Source organism: Cupressus sempervirens, chromosome 3, assembly GCF_028749045.1.
Source record: "Cupressus sempervirens isolate cs-2001-9-10 chromosome 3, ASM2874904v1, whole genome shotgun sequence".
NCBI classification, from domain to species: Eukaryota; Viridiplantae; Streptophyta; class Pinopsida; order Cupressales; family Cupressaceae; genus Cupressus; species Cupressus sempervirens.
In genome coordinates this window covers 834,378,628-834,399,543 of record NC_143120.1, presented here as the reverse complement: position 1 = coordinate 834,399,543, position 20,916 = coordinate 834,378,628, and the positions used below count along the sequence as shown (strand labels likewise).

General features: G+C 37.9%; 1 protein-coding gene across 1 annotated transcript in view; it reads left to right on the top strand.

The window, feature by feature from the left end:
* The window catches only part of ERA1 (Prenyltransferase family protein), a 301,285-nt gene that overhangs the window by 199,021 nt on the left and 81,348 nt on the right, over positions 1-20,916 (top strand). Inside the window, exons 9-10 of the mRNA XM_089822091.1 lie at positions 13,219-13,275; positions 13,474-13,546. Coding sequence (XP_089678217.1) covers positions 13,219-13,275; positions 13,474-13,546 — 130 coding nt within the window. The remainder of the gene's footprint in view (positions 1-13,218; positions 13,276-13,473; positions 13,547-20,916) is intronic.

Sequence of the window (20,916 nt, the reverse complement as noted above, 5' to 3'; positions counted from 1 at the left end):
TCGTGCTATACAACGACTGGTGAGGAAGATTGTAGAGACCTTGGCTACAATGCTTCCCAATAGGGATTCTATGGTTGGGTTTGCTGAGAGGGTTGCTTAGAATCTTGCCCGACCAATAGTTCGGAGTTAGAGATTGGAGCCATCTTGTAATTCCCAGTTTGATGATGATGAGCCCTTGACAGAGATTGGGAGTTTTTGTTGGCATTACATTGTGAGGAGTGCTCGTCACTTTTCTTTTGACTCACAGGTAGAGGACTTGGTTTTCAGCATTATGGATGGTGACAGAAGGTTTGGTATTCATTATACCTGCAAAGGGTGGACTTCTCCACCAAGGGATGGAGATTCTAAGACACAGGGTATTGTAAAACAATTGGATGTGCTAGTGAATGAGATGAATCAAAACCACAAATGGATAACCCAACTAATTTTGAATTCGAGATTTGAGTAGAGCATGATATCGCTATTTTGAAGAGCAAAATGTGATGACACATTTGCGACTTCAGATTTGTGGGACATGTCTTATGAGATACTACATTAGTTGGGCACAATTGAGGTGGAAGGTGATGAGAATTCATGTCAAGTCAGATGATACAGTTGTTGCTATTAGTTCCTTGGATCATGTATTTGATGGCGATGCAGCAATAGTGGGAGTAGGAGCGTCTGAGGATGTAATGGGCACCCCTGAATGTCCCAAAAACTAAACCAAATTGCTGAAAGGAATTATGTCAAACAGTTTGCATGCAACCTCTTAAAACCCCTTATAACTCTGGAAATCAAACGTTTATTTGTTTGTTGTGTTTCGTGCATGGAATTGGTATCATACAACATAAACAAGAGAGAAACTACAACAATATGCAAAGTGGAAATGAACTGCTGCTAATAAAATGTTATTTTCAGAATTCATAAAACCAAATACATGGCAGATTTATCAACTCACTAATTACTTCAGCAATATTGTCATAATACTCCAGCCCATGCTTACGAACTTGCTGCTACAATACTTTGTCCTCCAATCAGTCCACTACCTTCATAATACCATTCCCTCCAAGCGGCATAAGCGTCGGACAAGTAGTGAAGAAGATATGAGCAAAATATCAAATCTGCCTGTAGCCGGAAATGCAACTAAACTGCCTGATACTAAAGCCAATAAGAAAGAATTCCAAAGGCCAAACCCCAAGGGAATGACGTCTAGAATGTTACAAGAGAGGATAGACGTCCTCAAATGCCAAGAACAAAGCTGCAACTCACACACCAATTTCTTCTCATATTCAACCTGTCTAATGAAGCCACAAATACTTCCTTTTATTCTATTCCCACGGGTCCCCTCAACTCATATGGGCAATGTGGGATAAAAGATGTGTAATATAAAACATATATTAAAATACCCCTTATGTCTCCCTTGGGTACACATCACCATAAAATAAATATTAAAGTAACACTTTAATATTTTACAATTAAATTAGACGTTACTTTAATAAAACTTCAGGCATTAAAATGTATTAGCAATCGGACTCCGAATAATGCGAGTGATAGCTCATCGGAAAGCTCTCACCGAGGAGTATCGAATCCAATCCCCAAAATTGACCTGCACTGTGTCCTGCCGACTTACTAAAAATAGTAAGTATGCCTGAAACTGAGTAAATCAACTTCGTTTTGGCCCAAACTGGAAATGACTAGGCCAAAACACTCCAAGATCCCATTAAACCCTTCGTTAGCCCTCGGGACCATGTAGAACAAGGCTAACGCGCACACACTTGGTCAACTGCTAAAATGGGGACATTACAGTCCGCCCCCCTTGAAATTGCTTGTCCTCAAGCAATCTCAGTCCAGCCTGCTGAATAACCTGCTCACTCTCCCATGTAAAATCTTCCTCTGGCAGGTCTTTCCATTTGACCAAATACTCCTTCACTATCTTGTTTCTAAGCTTCCTCTCTCGGGTATCCACAATAGCCTCAGGTACTAACACAAGCTTCCCCTCCTCATCCAAAGGGGGTAAATCTGCAGAAGGCACTACACTCTGACCAATGGCTTTCTTAAGCCTAGACACATGAAACACATTGTGCACTCGATTGCCCTTTGGAAGCTCAAGCTCATAGGCGACTTTGCCCACTTTGCGAATCACCCTGTAGGGACCATAAAATCTAGGTTTCAAATTTTCAGCTCCGCTCTTCTTGAGCGATGACTGTCTATATGGTTGTAGCCTCAAGTAAACCATATCCCCTACCTCGAAGCTACGCTCTATTCGGTGCTGATCAGCATACAATTTCTGTTGATTCTGGGCCTGTTGTATATTCTTTTTGAGCACTTTCAGGATGTCCTGACTATCCTGCAATAAGTTTTTGGCTTTGGGCACTCTACTGTCCCCCAAAACTAAATCCATGAAGCTAGGTGCTTCATAACCATAGAGTGCCATGAAAGGAGTCATCTTGATGGACATATGATAGGTGGTGTTATAACAATACTCTCCCATATGCAACCATCTGATCCAAGCCTTTTGTTGTGTAGTTACATAGTTCCTCAAATATCCTTCCGCCCATTTATTCACAATCTCTGTTTGCCCATCTGTTTGCGGATGATAACTAGTGCTAGGTGTAAGATCTGTACCACACAACCTAAACAACTCTTGCCAAAAAACACTCATAAACTTACTATCCCGGTCGCTGACAATGAATCTGGGCAGCCCATGTAACCTGAATATCTCTTTAAAGAAAAGATCTGCCACCTGTGCTGCTGTGTAAGTGGACGGAATAGCAAAGAAGTGAGCAAATTTCGTCAAGCGGTCCACCACCACATAGATGCAATCCCTTCCCTGCACTCGTGGTAAACCAGTGATGAAGTCCATCGAAATACTTTCCCATTTCCTATCAGGAATGGGCAAGGGCTGTAATAAACCTGCAGGAAATGTGTGTTCTCCCTTATTCTGTTGACAAACCATACACTCCCTGACATACCTCTGAACATCATCCTTGAGCCCTTTCCATGAAAACCGCTCTCGGATCTGCCTGTAGGTCTTGAAGACCCTCGGATGTCCTGCTGTGGGTGCATCATGAAATGCCTTCAATATCGCCTCTCTCAAATGTGATGACGGAATCAAATAAACCCTGTCCTGAACTCTGATCAATCCATCTATCACCTCATAGCGATCATCCTGTATGGTACCTGAAATCAATCCAGAAGCCCAAGCATCTCCGACATACTCTGCTATAATCCGATCTCTCCAATCTCCTGAAATCTCTGCCAGAGCACATAAGTGAGGTCTCCAAGATAAGGCATCAGCCACCACATTTTTCTTACCTTTGACAAACTCTATGTCAAAGTCATAAGCCTGCAATTTAGTCACCCATTTTTGTTGCCGGTCATTAAGATCACGCTGGCTCATGAAGTATTTAATACTGTTGTGATCAGTCTTGATCACAAAACGTCCACCTACCAAATATGATCGAAATTTGGCCAATGCATGCATTATGGCCAACATCTCCCGGTCATAGACAGAATAACTTTTCTCAACTCCTCGGAGCTTCCTACTCTCGAATGCAATGGGATGCTTCTCCTGCATCAATATTGCTCCAATCCCATCACCTGATGCATCACAATGAAGCTCAAAAGGCTTTGTGAAATCCGGTAGAGCTAGAACTGGACATGAAGACATTACCTGCTTGAAATGCTCAAAACACCTCTGTGCTGCCCCTGTCCACACAAAGGCTCCTTTCCTGGTAAGATCTGTCAAGGGTGTAGCAATCTGTGAGAATCCCTTAACAAACCTTCTATAAAAACCACATAAACCAAAGAATCCCTTAAGCTGTGTAAGGTTTGTGGGAGTAGGCCACTCTACAATAGCTCTAATCTTTTCGGGATCAACCCGAACGCCATCTGCACTAATGATATGCCCCAGGTAAAGGAGCTCAGTCATGCCAAACTCACATTTAGATTCCTTGGCATACAATGACTCTCTCTCCAGAATAGATAACACCTCCTCCAGATGATGTAAGTGCTCCTCCCAGGTCTTACTGAAGACCAAGATGTCATCAAAGAAGATCAAGACAAATCTCCTCAGCTGCTTCCTGAATACCTGGTTCATACAACTTTGAAATGTAGCAGGTGCATTGGTTAGACCAAATGGCATAACCATGAACTCAAAGTGGCCATAGTGACATCGGAAGGCTGTTTTCTCAATGTCCTTTGCTCTCATCCTGATCTGATGGTATCCGGATCGCAAATCAATTTTCGTGAAGAAGCATGCCCCATGCAACTCATCAATCAGCTCATTAATCCTAGGAATGGGATACCTGTTTTTAATTGTTTTCTTATTCAGTGCCCTGTAATCGATGCACATGCGCATTGTCCCATCCTTCTTCTTTACCAATACTACTGCTGAAGCAAAAGGGCTCTTACTGGGCCTGATATGCCCCATCTCCAACAAATCCTTAATCGCCTTCTCTATCTCATCCTTGTGTTTCTTAGGATGACGATAGGGAGTAATCATAACTGGTTTGGCTCCCTCCTCAAGCTCAATAACATGTTCCATCCCTCTGTCAGGAGGAACCCCATGAGGAATATCGCTAAATACTTTAGCGTGTCTATCAAGTATCTTCTGGACATCTAGTGGATGACTCTTTTCTTGTGGCTCTGGTGAAGTTGGCATAATGTGGCACTCTGCTGCCCACTCTATGTCATCATGACGAAAAAGTCTCTGCATTCTCCTCAAGGACACTATTCTGCAACCTCCATCTGAAAGCCCTCTAAGTACCACAGTTCTCCCCTCATGCTGGAATCTCATCTCCAATTTCGCTAGATTGAGTGTGAACTCAACTAGTGAAGCCATCCATGTCATGCCGAGGATGACATCATAATCTCCCATGTCCACAACATAGAACTCATCTTCCAACTCGTAGCCATCTCCAAACCTGATGCGAAGATTAGATATCTTCCGAGTGCATAATAACTTATCACCGTTAGCCACCATGACTCTAAACCCATCATGCTCCTCTGTCTGTAACCCTCTCCTGGCTACCAACTGTGCATCTATGAAGTTATGTGTAGCCCCAGTGTCAATAAGAGATATCACTTTCTGCCCTTGGATAGTACCCCTGACCTTAAATGTGATTGCCTTTTGGGCCCCTGTCAAGCGTGCCAACGATCTATCATCCTTAGGAATGTTGCTCTCCTCTATAGTGTTACCCTCATCTGAATCGGAGTGCTGATCCTCCCCTTCTGACTCTGACTCTTCTGCTGAAAAATACTCCATTTGATTTGCCTTAGCCTTGAGAGAGCATTTATGAGATAAGTCCCAAGGCTCTCTACAATGGAAGCACAGCTTCTTCTTTCGAAGTTCATTCAAGGTTTCATTGTCTAGTCCTTTTGATCCTTCTTTGGGTTTGCTATACTCTTTCTGAAATGATTTTTTGTCTTTGTCCTTGCGGTAGGAAGAATCTGTTGAATGGTTTTTTCCTTTGTATACCGAAGGGGCTAAATCTCGTGCCTTTTTAGTTGCTTCAGATAACGTGAGTGGATCATGTCCCTTCACCCAACCTCGTAATGGATCAGCAAGACCATCACAAAATAACACCACCAATCTCCTAGGAGAGATATCAGTAACAAGTACAGACAAGCGCTGAAACTCGACAATGTAAGCATCCACAGAACCTGACTGTTTTAACTGTGCTAGCTCCTTGAAATGTAACTCGGGATCCTTAGTGTCAAATCTCCCAATCAATGTTTCGGTGAATTCCTCATAGGATGTAATCTGATTATGCCCCAAAGTCACCATGCCATGATGCCACCATTCATGTGCAACGCCATCCAAGTGCATAGCCGCATACTTGATAGCCTCCTCCTCAGGCATTGGATTAAGCTGCAAGTATGTATCTACCTTCTGCACCCAAGCTCGTGCAGTCATCTTCCCTGAAGCATCATAATAAGGTAAAGAAAGTTTTCCAACTTTCTTCCTCAGCTCAAAGTTTTGATTCCTCCCTCCTGCTTTAGGCATGTGTCTCATCCTCAAGTCCATATAATCTCTAAGAGAAATATCTGCCTGAAACTCTGGTCCACTAGCCTCCCAGTCCCTCCTGAACTGATCCTGTAACTCGGTAATCTGCGGTTCGTTTACTGGATGAACCGGATCTCTGGGTGGAAAAGTGGGTAGAAGAGGTCTCGAGCTCATAGTCCGTGCTGGGCGTGCAACGTGTCTAAAGTTATCAGCCTCATTCCCATTGTTGCCGTGTCCATTATTACCATTAATGTTATTCTCAGGACCATTGTTGTTGCCTTGGCCTTCATGGTTATTGTTTCCCCCGTTGTTATTGTTTCCCTCGTTGTTATTGTTTCTGATGTTGGCATCACCTGGATTAATATTGACACCCATCTGTCTAGCCATGAGCTGCAACATCATGTCCATTCGCCTATTCTGCTCCTGCTGCATACGCTGCCCCTGCTCTAATGTATCCAGTAACTGTCGGAACAGTACCTCCCCTTGATCTGGATCAGCATTTCTGCCTCCGCCTAATCCTGTATTCCTGTCATCTCGATCACCCATATTATTGTCCTGATCACAGAATATCTCCTCTGTGTCTGTATGGTTGAATTCAATGTCCCCCTGCACGGATGTACTAGACTGTTTGCTTTGCAAGTCTGAAATCCTATTTTGTCTTGCTCTGGTATCGCGGAAATTATAAGACCCCTGTCGCATGCTCAAACATAAATGCTTAGCCTGTGTTTTTTTTACTTACTTTTTCCCTCTATCCGGCTGTTCCAAATTCCCTATAAGACCTCCACAGGATGGCAGGACTTATAGCTCTGATACCACTGTAATGGGCACCCCTGAATGTCCCAAAAACTAAACCAAATTGCTGAAAGGAATTATGTCAAACAGTTTGCATGCAACCTCTTAAAACCCCTTATAACTCTGGAAATCAAACGTTTATTTGTTTGTTGTGTTTCGTGCATGGAATTGGTATCATACAACATAAACAAGAGAGAAACTACAACAATATGCAAAGTGGAAATGAACTGCTGCTAATAAAATGTTATTTTCAGAATTCATAAAACCAAATACATGGCAGATTTATCAACTCACTAATTACTTCAGCAATATTGTCATAATACTCCAGCCCATGCTTACGAACTTGCTGCTACAATACTTTGTCCTCCAATCAGTCCACTACCTTCATAATACCATTCCCTCCAAGCGGCATAAGCGTCGGACAAGTAGTGAAGAAGATATGAGCAAAATATCAAATCTGCCTGTAGCCGGAAATGCAACTAAACTGCCTGATACTAAAGCCAATAAGAAAGAATTCCAAAGGCCAAACCCCAAGGGAATGACGTCTAGAATGTTACAAGAGAGGATAGACGTCCTCAAATGCCAAGAACAAAGCTGCAACTCACACACCAATTTCTTCTCATATTCAACCTGTCTAATGAAGCCACAAATACTTCCTTTAATTCTATTCCCACGGGTCTCCTCAACTCATATGGGCAATGTGGGATAAAAGATGTGTAATATAAAACATATATTAAAATACCCCTTATGTCTCCCTTGGGTACACATCACCATAAAATAAATATTAAAGTAACACTTTAATATTTTACAATTAAATTAGACGTTACTTTAATAAAACTTCAGGCATTAAAATGTATTAGCAATCGGACTCCGAATAATGCGAGTGATAGCTCATCGGAAAGCTCTCACCGAGGAGTATCGAATCCAATCCCCAAAATTGACCTGCACTGTGTCCTGCCGACTTACTAAAAATAGTAAGTATGCCTGAAATTGAGTAAATCAACTTCGTTTTGGCCCAAACTGGAAATGACTAGGCCAAAACACTCCAAGATCCCATTAAACCCTTCGTTAGCCCTCGGGACCATGTAGAACAAGGCTAATGCGCACACACTTGGTCAATTGCTAAAATGGGGACATTACAGAGGATACTATCATATTGAGAGCTACTTCTGTGTCGGTTGAACCATCAAATGAGGAGTTTAGCAGTATGCATGCGGTTGTAGATGTGTGCTTTGATGATAGTACACTTGTTATTGTTGATGATGTGAGTGATATAGTGACAAAGTCATGTTATATTATTGATCAACAAAGTGTTGATGTTCATTTCATGGACAGTACTATGTTCGACATGGATGCAATATGACAATCTGATGTTTGAGGTTGATGTTGATCACTCACCTAATGGAGTTGGGCTCAGTTTTCACCATCTGCAAAGATTCAGTTTTGTGTTGCTACAGTTGGTAATAATCCTGTGTCCACAGATTTTGATGTGGCTACACCTATTGTTGATACAGTTGGCATGAGTGCATATGGTTCTCCTACAGCTATGTCTCTTCAAGGGATTGTTGATCAGGATTCCAGTCTAGTATATATTATATGGGTGGGGACCAAGATGAAGATATTTTGTGTGTCATTTTCTTTCGGTGATATTCTAACTCCTACATCATTAGCACACGTTTTGAGTGTTATACCGCACATTATGTTGTTGGTCTTGATGATGTTGGTTCAATGTTAACAGAGGTGTCATATACTACTTCATTTGGGATCCAGGTGGAGGTTGGAGTTCATTGTGTTGCTAGATTGTTTGAGGACAAACAATTTCAGGGAGGGCAGATTGTAATGTTCCCCATCTTTTGGTCCCTTAATGGAGTTCTTAGCCTTTCATTCTTTGAAGGCTAAGTGGAGAAATAAGGAGAAATAAATTGAATTAAAGTCGATAAATAAATAAATCTAAAGGTGACTTTATATTAATTTAATTTTCTAGAAGCACAACTAATTATTGTATTGGAAAGTGGGAAGCGTCTAGAGAATACATTTTCTAGAAGCACAACTAATAATTATATTGGAAAGGGGGAAGCTTCTAGAGAGTGCAATTAAATAATATTTTATTTCCTTCTAAAAGGGTGAAGGAAAATAATAAAGAGGCAAGTGCTTCATTGTTAGGCATCTGATTATTGTCAATTGCATTTGATAAAAACTTCGAAGAAGAAACTAAGGGTTTTTTATTTCAGTTAGCCATTGGAGAGCGTCAATTCTTTAGTGTTGGAACCATTGAAGTGGTGAGATATCCACTGAATTTAGCATTCAGGAGAGCTTCATTCTAGAGATTTGTTTGTTTTTTAAATTGGAGAATACATTTATTGCTAGCTGCTACAATGCCATGAATAGTGACGTAAACATTGACATGAACAATACCTACGCTATATTACTTGGCTTGATTATGATTGCAATTTCATCTCCTTCATTGGGTGATTTGTATATCAGGTTCTACAATCAATTTGCATCATTTAAATTGGTCATTTGGCATTGTACAGGTGGGTGTCATAAGTAGTTGTGGATGCACATTTTATATCAAATTTATAATGTCATTTCTACTTAGTTGTTTTTTGGGGTTGCAAAGCCAAGAGCCTTGGAATATTATGTTAAGCATTGAATTAGAAAATATCTCAATAAAGGAGTGATAAGTTGCAGGTCTATATATTTGATGTAATGTAATGTCTCCGTTTTTGGCAAGACTACGCAATTGATGGAGTTAGCTCATCATAGCAACCCTCGTGAGCTGACAGGGTGTTTTGGGGGTCCTAGTTGTAGATTTACTATTTTTAGTAGGTCTATCTTTTGGCAATGCAGTGGGTGGCTTCGACAATTGGTCATCACCTACAATAAATAAAGTTAATAATTGCTTGAGCTCTTATTTATTCATAAATTATTAAGTTGCATTATTATAATAATGACATTAAGTGATATTTCTAAAAAGTGTGTTGGAAAGTTTCTAGTGTTTAGTTCTTTTGGGAAACTTCCACAATTTCTAAAGTGGATTTTTTTAGGAAACTTTGGCCAACGAAGGATTATAAATGAGAGCTCATTTCAATGCGAAAAGCACGCTTGAAAAATATATTTGTTTTTTATGCCTTTGTTGCTTTTTCTGATCTCTGACTTGTGAGCCCTTTGTTGAAGTATAAGGGTTTCGTCTGAGAAGTTCTTGGCAATTGTGTTAAAGTATACAATTGGCCAACATTCTCCTATTGTATTCCTATAGCTAAGAAGAATAATCTTGAATATCATATTTTTTTTGTTTGAATTTCCTGACTGAGGATTTGAAGAAGTCTAAGAATCATCATTGGCAATTGTGTTGAGGTAAGCAATTGTCGTAATTCTCCAACTACTTTCACTGTGGCTACGAAGATAGGTATTCTAAATGAAATTGATTGTAATGTGTGCATCTAGAAATCGATTGGAGGTACTGTGACTCTCATTTTTTAGTACTTGGGTTGCGTCTGAGATTGTATCAGCTAGACGTCAAGCTGAGAGTTGGTTTGCTGCTAGACTTAGGATTTGGCATGGAGAAATAATGCAGATTGGCAATCTGCATTGTCACATGTCTTGTCTATGCAACTGGCGTTCTACATTGCATGTGGGCGTCATTCTTTTCCTAGCCACATTCTGCATTGGAGGCCATTCGAATTAATATTAGATCATTTGACAGTGTCCTTGGCTTGCGTTGAGGATATTTGGGAGGATGTTGTGTTAAGGATTCAACTCTGATATATATTTCAGGTTATTCTTTCATTTGGCAATTACAAGGACTGTGCTACGAATAAAATCAGGTTCACTATTGTTGTTGAGTACTGAGAATTTGGTTCTTGCTATGTTTTCAGATTTTGTTTTCCTTACTTGAACAAAATTATCTATAATTTGAAGTTGAATTGTTAGATTCAGCATTTGCCATGCACTTCTAATAATTACTGAAAATTTTAATCAAACAAAGACACATAGTGATATTGTTCATTGACATTGGCAATTCTGTTGGAAGCATACTTAGTGTTTTTACATGTAATGTGCATATTTATATCTTCCATGATTGACATAATAGTATGCATGCTAAGTGTTTGACAAATTGGCTGTAAGTGCACATTTTTCATTTAGAACTCATCGATATATATTTGAAAAGCCAAAAGAGAATTCCATATGCATTTAGTTCTTTTCTTAGATATAGTAGTAATCAATTACAGGCTTTTAGATTCCTTTTGATATCATTTTAAGTAAGCATAATCAGTCTGAAACTCAAAGACAACAAGCATAGATATCGTATTAGAAGTGTTTGACAACTTTCCTTGACCTACAAATCAACAAGTTGAGGTTTGAATTGATAAGGGATATTACATGGACATGGGTAGATGGTTCATGCAGTGCTTCAGTTCAAATATCTTTTGTTGGATTGCTCCTCAAGTGAAGATTTATCATCACCAATGTGATATTGTTGTGTTGGCTTTTGGACAACTCAGCTATTTGTAGTGATTGGATTTGAGACTCATTGGACCACATGTGGGAATGAGGGAAGAGTTAAGAGGTTAGGAGTGATCATGTTGCAGTTTTTTGTGCTTCAGATGGTGTTGTGTGCTTTGGAGAATGTTTTTGAGCCGAGTAGTAACATGTTTTAATGCTTTCTTACATGTTACTTTTGGGGCTTACTCTGGAGATTAATGCCACGTGTGTACTTTGATCTTATCATTTGATTCTCCTATATCCGCTAGGGTGGACTGCATCAATAATGCTTATATTTATTATGGACAACTTTTTTGAAGTGTCTGATGAACAAATTACTATATATGTGTGTGTGCGTGTGTATGTGAATTGATAAGTAATAATAGAGAGTGTGTAAGGTATTTGTGAAGCTGTGTAGATCGAATGCGAAAACAAAATAATGCAAATAAGGAAGAGTAGAAGGGTTAATTTTCTAAATCAGACAGGAAGGTCACTGAATTTGATTAGGAGATTCTGCATCTTTTCATATTTCCTTTGTGCCTACTAGATAGTTGTACACTCCTTTAGTAGCTTTGAGCAGATCTATATTTGTTGTGCAATTTCTCTTAGCAACAATGAGTTCCTTGGCAGTGTGCCTAAGCATCAAGGAAAGTGAGTTCGTTGGCTTTTGGAATTGTTGGTGGGGGATTTTGAATAAGCCTAGTCTTCATGCTTCTTCCTTGGTGCAGTGTTGGGGTCAGTTGGATTTTTCAGGATGAAAATGATGAGTCATCAATTATGGATACAAATTTTTAGTGGGTTACAGGAAACCCTCCTAGCCAAGCATTATTTTTTTAGTAGTGTGGATCAAGGGGACTTGGCAATTATTTAGTGGTTGGTTTTGGAAGAATGCGGGACCCAACATACTCCTAGAGTGGCTTGTCACTGCAGGAAAATGTTTGAATGAGATGACTGTTGGAGATGACCTCACTATGAGGTTCTGAATGTGAAGGTTAATGGTTTTTCTAGAGGTTATCCCAAGCATACTGAGTTTGAAGAGATTCCCTTTGGGGTTTTATAATTCTTGTTTGCTGAGGGTCATCATGCTAACAACTTTATGGAAGCCTTGACTATTCTTTTCTTTTTGGAGAAATGTTGGGCTCTGGGATGGCCAAAAATCATTTGTGAGTAAGATGCATAGCTAGTTGTTGAATTTTTGAATAAATGAGAGGAAAAGTTAAAAAACTAGCAATTAGTTGCGGTTGTCAACCAAATCACTAAACTGGGTAGATTCTTTGACTTTAACATTTTGCCATGTCCCTCAGGAGTGGAATAAGGCAACAAATTGTTTGTTGAAATGGCCTTCAGAGAAAATGGGGATGTGGAATGTCAAGGAAATGAGTTAGTTGTCTTTTGAGTATTCTTGCTTTATGTAAGAGCTTGTTATTAAGGACATGAGAGATTCTCTGGGAGTCTTAGGAGAACTTTCATTGTTGCTTTTGCTTTTGGGCGAGCCGTTGTAGCTTCTTTGTAATTTTTTTTGTTGATTGATAAACTTTTACCCCCTCTTAGGAAAAAAAAAATAGAAATAATTCTTGTGTTATATTCTCTTCTTTTGATACGAGAAAATAATCTTTGCCAGTAATTACTTAATTGTGTGTTTTAAGTGCAACCCAAAATCAGTTTGGACGAAGTCCCACAATTATTATTTGAAGATTTATATTTCAACAAAAATTCTTATCTTTAAGAAATATAAGTTTTCAATAGACGTAATCTCACCATAATTAAAATGCTGCAATCTCTGATATATACATGGGGAAAAAGCAGAAGTGACAATGAAATTTTGGAAATAAGTACATTTTGATCTTTTCATCGTTAAATGTTTATGATTTGATTCTCAAAATTGAGTTAATAAGGCAAGTGTCTTTGAGATGATCTTCTGACTATATGCTTTCTCTACTTTATGTTGTTTGCAGTTGCCAAACATTTGAGGGTGGTATTGGAGGCGAACCTGGAGCTGAAGCTCATGGTGGGTAGGTCATGCATCTCTTGGAATCTCTATAATATTACTGTTGTATTGCAGGTCTTATAGGGTGTCTGCTGGAGGCTTTTAATAAATTCTTGTCAAATTAATTTGTTTACATACACACATATATGTGTGTATGTATTTATGTCTTTGTATTTGTAGAAATATTTTGAAGTGCTGACTTATGTTTGTAAACTTTTACAAGGTACACATTTTGTGGGTTGGCTGCACTAATCTTAATCAACGAATCTCATCAGTTAGATTTACCAAGTCTTCTTGTAAGATGATCCACCTGACTTTAGTGCCCACATCTTTGGTCTTACAGCGTGCTTTTATTCCAGACAATTTTTTATATAAAATATCGTGAATGTTTCTTCAATGTTTTGTTTACTTTCCATTTCCATATTGACATATTAAACCTATGAATGATTTTCAGTTGGATATACTTACGATGATGAGTGCTTGTCATAAATTAAAGTTACAGGATGTCTATTCAATTTTGAAATCAAGGATCCTAAGGCTGCAAAGTTCTTCTGGTAATCTGTGTTGGGGTTTACTTAAATACATGTTTAGTAGGATAAATGCATGCAAGTAGGTGGCAAGTTAGTCAGATTCAAATCAATGCATCTACTTTCAGAACATAAAAAATTATATCAAATTTCATTGTATGTTCTATGTTTAAATTTAAATTATAATGCTAATGAGTCAATATTGTATGAAATGAGCACTTGATCAACATTGACTATAAAACATTAGACATGGATGTGGCAATGAGATATATTTATTGGTCCTAGATATCATATTCATATATCACCTAATGTTGGCCATAACCATCAACGGGCTTGTTCATAAAGTAGAAACCCATCTCATCCAAACTTTCTGGGATCAGAGTTTTCACTTTATTTTCTAGTGTGATTTTAGATTGGTAACTGCCCGGAATACCGACTTCATTTCTGATCATGAAACCAGCACAGATCTGCTAAGAAATAGAAGTTAACAGTGATATCAGTAATCTGTGGGTTGGTCTTCGTTTGGCTCAGATTGGACTTCGTATGGACTTAGTTTTGTGTACTTACTATTTGTGTTAAGTTGGGTGTTTATTGAGATGGACCCTTTCTATTTTTGGAAAGTGCATTTGGTCACACGGAGAAATAATAGGTATGACTCCCATTTCAAACGGCATATTTAAATGATGAGTATTTTGCGAGTTATTATATTTTTAGTGGCCAAATTATTATTAATTCATTAAATGGCTTATTATAAAGTTATAATTTGACTTTATAATTCACTTAAGTTGAGAGTTGAGTTATCATTGGAAAGAGTCATTTATTAATTAGTTTAAGCCAAGTGAAAGAATTTAATGGAAGCTTCTAATTAATGTTGTGTGGTTAAGCTTTTTGAGTGATGTTACATTTTGGCAACAAAAAGGGCATCTAAAGGTTATAAATACAAGCCCATTTGTTGAGAAAAGCACGCTTGAATATTTATTTGCTTTGATGGCTTTGGGGCTTTTTCTGAGTTTTCTGAATAGTTTGCCCTTGCTGAAGTATAAGGGCCTGGTTCTGAGTTGTTCATTGATTCCACAGCTGAGGTATTGTGGAACAAGCTCTAAGTACTTTACCAATCCTCCTTACTGTACTCATTGTATCTAGGGAGAGATTCATTCTGTGGTGTGATTTGAAGGAAGATTATTTTCTGGAGTTTGTATTGGGTCTGCTGTGAGAAGTTTCTGATAATTCTGAGAATCGCCTTGAAGGATAGCTTGCAAATTGCTGCTGCTGTAAAGTAATTTGCCAATTATTCTCACTGTGTCCAAGGAGATTATGTGTGGTATTTAGAAAGAGAAATCATTGAGAGATCATAATTGATTTGCTGTAGTATCCAAGGCATTTGAAATTAGGTAGCTGTGGGTTGCCGATTTATACCAGGAGGACAGCATTTCATCTTGTTGTGGCACATTTGGCACCTCGTTGTCTTACTTAGAGGCTGGGCTGTATTTACATTGGGTCTGCAATTCATTTATGACCACGTGGGGACCTGTTCTGCAAACACAGGTGTGCCAATAAAGTCAGCATTCAATTATTTTGGGCCTGTGATCTGCTACAGGACCCAGCTTTCAGTTTGTAATGGTCAAACGCTCCTTCCTTTTACAACTGTGATTTGTCTTAAGAGGGGCCGCTGAGATATGTGTATCATTGTGGAGCGAGGGGACATGATATAAGCTGGAAAGCCTGCAAGAAATTTGTATAAGTTGCGAATTAATTCGGAACACCAGCGTGAGTGTTGCCTTTGACTGCAATTTGGTTCAAAGAGGGTGGCATAGGTTCATTGACTGCCATGGCATCATCAGGTTCAATGTTCTATTTAAAATAAATTATGATCTGCAACAGTTTTTTAATACAGTGAATGATGAGATGATATTGCTCTTGTTTTTGGTATCATAGTTCAATCCGTACCAAGACCAAAATTTAATGAGTGGATGTTCATAGTCCCAACTTAGTTTATTATTTATCAATATCCGATATTAGTGTTGCTTGCCGAATGTTTGACAAGATGTCAAACAATAACTTTGGATAGAAAATTGGTGTGTTAAAGAGCAGTAACTTTGTAATCTTTAATTTATTTTTCTTTTCGTAGATTTCCCCTCTTAGCTTATTCTCTTTCACACCTTTATTTTGATTTGGGCAATAATTATTTTGTATTTTACACATTTACCTTATTGTTTCACTGTATTTATTTAATTATTTTGGATTGAAATGGTGATATATACAGATTTAGTTATTTTTGGTGTTGTGAATAGTCTCTACTATCCGTTGGTCGTGTAAACATACGGATATAGCAGGTGCTGTTGGAAACAGAGCATGGTCTATCGTATCAGTAACATATCGTTCCAGTCAGTAGACTTTCTGTCCCCCAAAATATCATAGATGTATAATCAAAACATAAGTAAATAAATATATAGTTTTTGGTTTTCCAATCTCCATTGACACTCTGTATGTGCAAATTAATAGAAATTGTTTTGACGAGTTCAATTCTTCTTAGAATGCAGCAATTGTGAATCTGGTAATATTCCCGCAATGGAAATGTAACCTTTGTCTAGTCATTAAAACTTGAATAAGAATGGTCAATGAAATCAAAAATTTTGAAATCTCTAATAAGAATGGTATCTGTTATTGAAAATTCCAATTTGTAAGAACAGGTTTCAAGCACAATTTGGAACCAATTTAATAAAACAAAAAAATCACACCACATCCGGTAAGATATAGTACCGAATAGAAATACAAAAAATGAGATGACCCTAACTATAAAGGTCAGTAAAGAATCAATGATAAACTGAGACAATTCGTAAAACACTTGTCTTGTAGTCTAAACTGCACTATGAAAAGATAATGTACTATGAAATTTGTCAAAACTGGGCATGCAACTGTTAAATGGTTAAGAGTGTAATGTCTCAAACAATTCACCAAATGAGCTGGTTGTAACAAATGCAGGTGATACCAACAGTATTCAGGAACATTTATTTAATGGACAAATCTGTTACAGAATAACAAGTTCTTCTCTTATCCAATAACAATCCAATTGAAATAAATGACAGGGTCTGTACATAGACACTCAAGCAACATTAAGAACCTGGATTATTGCTTCCATTGTTCGCTGTTTGAGTGAGATTATCTGGATGGTGATCGATTCAGGTCTTTTCCTTAATCCGCCCTCCAAATCCAAGACTATAGCTGGTACCGCCGAATTAATCATATACTGTTAGTTTTGCTGGCTGTTCAATACTTCTAGACTGGTGCGATTTCTAATATAATTCGCACCCCTTTCAAATACTGTCCAATCTGCGTCCGCCTAGTGTGAACATGTAAAATGCGCTAGGTCGCATGCAATATGGATTAGGTATTAGATTCTTCTCCAGCCCTCCTCTTATTACATCTTAAAACTTTCGACCTGACTCCAAACAGTGCTCCAACTGGTGTTATTGAGTCCGCCTGGCGTCGAGAAGGATAGAGCTTTGAGTCGCATGTAAAATGGAACAGATTATGAAGGATTAGAATATACTTCCTGCCCTCTTTCAATGATGATTCCAGAAATTGAAGTCCATGAGCAGACCCACGAATTTCTCTGTGGGAAAAATAAATAACCTAGGCCACTTCCCAATCCTTGATTCCTCCTAACACCTTCGGCTTGATCTCAAGAATGAGGCGCCTCAATCATTAAGGAAAATCGGCGCTGATATGGGCTCCAGCAAGGAATGTTTAAGAGTGCCCCTGCTGTTTCAACTAGGTATGAAGAAATTCTATTGTAAGCCCTGGTTCTCCTCCTTCAAACAATTCTTCACTGCTAACAGTCTCTACTAAATTGAATCCTTACACTGGCCTTAGGCCCCAGAGTTCTGCCCTGATGAAATGATTGTAACATCACCTCCAATTTGCAATAATTCAGGTGATATTCCACACCCTCAAAATTGCTTATCAATAGGAGTTTTCGTTCCCAAAGATAATTTGAGAACTTACAGACCAAATGACTACAAATTGCTCCAACTGAAATAGAAGTTGAATCTACCAAACCGCTTGTCCAAATGGGTGCCTCCTGCCCTCTATTTATTCACTTTTTTTTTTAAGAAATCACTGGGAGCTTCTAAAAACATCTTTTATAAAATCTTATTATAATGCACTTTATTATTAAATAACTTTATAAAATTGAATAAATAACTTTATAAAATTAAAAGTGCAATCTCAATTCAACATTAGAACATGTAGGCTCCACTTACTGGATGTAGGATTGATTATAACTCTCCGAGAGCAAAATGCAATCATCTAGCAACAGAATGACTCTCTCTCTCCAAAATCATTTGCCTACGAGAGTCAATGATAGGCAAATCTACTGTAGGAGTCATGTCGCTAGAAAGGGGACATGACAAAAAATAAATTGTTTATTAATGGGATTCAAAAACTACTCTTAATTTAATAATATAGGTTAATTATCCGTATCAATTCCCAACCTCAATAACACAAGGCAGTAACTAAATTCATGCATCAGAACACAACACAAAGCATCTAGACATCTTCACGTATCCAGCTACAGGAGACTGAAAATGAATAAGAACATACTAGGCATTGACATTGGATTTGGAGGTCAGCAAAATAAAAGACTTATAAATCAAACACATTTGTAATCAAATACATCTCTCTGACTTAGAATAACAAATTTATTAAATTCAATAGGTCAATAAGTTCAATATGTAGAAATTTATTAATTAAACACATCTCTCTGAAAAATAATCACAACTTTAGAAGAAACAGGAGGAAGCAAGGTACATTTCTGCGATTTCAGAAACAGCTGAATATTGATTACGAAGAAATACAGATTAAGGACTCATGACGATTCATATCTTGGTGCCCCTTGTTATTCTGTCATTGCTCTCGCCATAGAAGCAATTTAGAGGTTGGTTGAAGGTTAATTGTTACCGATTGACATTCTTTTAGCCATTTGTCTTTTCAGTCATCTATTGTTTGACCTTCTAGGGAAAATTGAACGATTGGCTTTCTAGGTACTCAATGATAATTATTTAAACAACGATGTATCTCTGCATTCAGTAGGGTTCTCAAAATGAATACAATGATTAAGTTGAGAGGACTATCTCCCCAAATGATCTCTGATGAACTCATCTCTGAACAGCATTTATCAATAGTGTTGTTGAATACTCATTTCCTCATCACCATATCTGTATACAGGATTTTAGGAAAGTTCATAACAAACTCAGATTGGTATAGAGTTCCCAGCGATTTTCCCTCAATGTTTGTGGCGATGTGTTGCTTGATTGAACCAAACAAATGAAACATTCTTACTCTTTGCAAGGGGCTGTTCAAATCTGAATACCTGGGTAATTTGGACAAAGTAATGGCCAATATACGCAATGATATGTATATATGCTGACCTTGCCATTATGATTTTCCCTGAGAAAGCAAGCAGCTAGTCCCACTATAGCCAATGGTCTAATCATTTGATACAAGCCGCCTCATAAAGTGGTTCCCGATAGGGAAGAGAAATCTGGATTTCCTGATGATCTTCTTTCACATAAGATCTGTAAATAATAGTAACTGGATGGAAGTTAGCTGATGATAAAGTGGAGGCTTGGGAAATTAACCAAGTCTTGAATTCCAATATGCTTGAATTACCCAACCCTAGGACAGAGGAAACGTGAGAGGAAAGTGAACCTCAATCACCTTTATTAATGCCAGAGGATTAATGGTTTTTTTCTTCTTCTCTGTCAATATTAGCCTGGAAGCACCTGTACTGAGCTAGATTAATGTTCCTATCATCAATTGAATAGCTGCCAGTATTTTGGTTATAGTGATTAAGGATTCTTTGGCAAGGTTTTCAAACATGTATGTTCATGCTTAATAAACGATGGAATAAAGATAAGTCTTAATTAATCTTCATTTTCTTAGTAATTTGGTTAAGGTATATACTGCCTCAAAGGACAAATTTGTTAAGCCATGAATCTTTGTGCTTCCCTTCTTCACATTAGCTTATAAATGGTTGGGACAATGTATTTGATTTCCTTATTTATGCAGAAAGTTTTTTCAGCTCTGGGCAAGCATACACTCATCTGATTTGTTCAACGTTCTGTAGTTTACTATCAAACATACAGTAGTCTTGCTAGGAACTTGTCATTTTGGGAAGATTTCATATCAAATTACCCTCAGGTTAAACCTTTGAGAAGACTCAAAAGTTAGCTTCAAACCAAGAAGTAAACGTGTAGTAAATGAAATCAAACAACAGAACAAAACAATTTAACAAATGACAGAAAGTGAAATTAAACAGCAGAACAAAACAATTAAACAAATGGCAGAAAGTGAATTTAAACAGCAGAACAAAACAATTAAACAAATGGCAGAAAGTAAAATGAAGAACAACGATCACAACAAGTATGAAAGCAATCTGTTGAATCCAATTCCATTTCAAAGTACAAACCACATTTAATTGGGGAAACTCATCTAAGATTAAGCTTCTAATGGAAAGAAAACAGAGAAGTCATAACTTCCTATTAATAACAACTATAGAATAAGGATGCCATAATGGATTAACCACCAAAGCAAACTACTAATGGTATGACTAGTCAATAACTTACAAACCAATGATACAATAATAAACATTATAAACTGTAATGGTCTGAAACTAAAACAAGATTTATATGAAACACTTTAAATGGACCAAAAACAGAAGCTCAAGCGTTAGGCTCAACAAGAAATCCTAAGTCTCAAACTCAAAAAAGCTCAAAATTTAATACAATAATTCAAATAATTTACACAAGAAATAGATTTGAAATTTTACATTTGTCGTCTGTAAATATTGTGTAGCCGATAGGGTGTTGTCGTCGGTAAAGATTTGAAGCCGACGGATAGATTAGTATTGTTATGTAGCCGATGGACTCTTTCGGGAAGGTTCGGCGGAAAGTATTTATATCCCATCTGGGATCATTGTAAACCATCTTATCTTATCTTATCATCAGTTATGTAATCTCTTGGCATGTGCGAATAATAAATGGAGTACTGCTGTTGCTGTTCTTGCTCATTGTCTGTGTGCATTAATCAATTAATCTATGCGGTAAACAACATTATTCATAAATTCATTGTCAACGAAA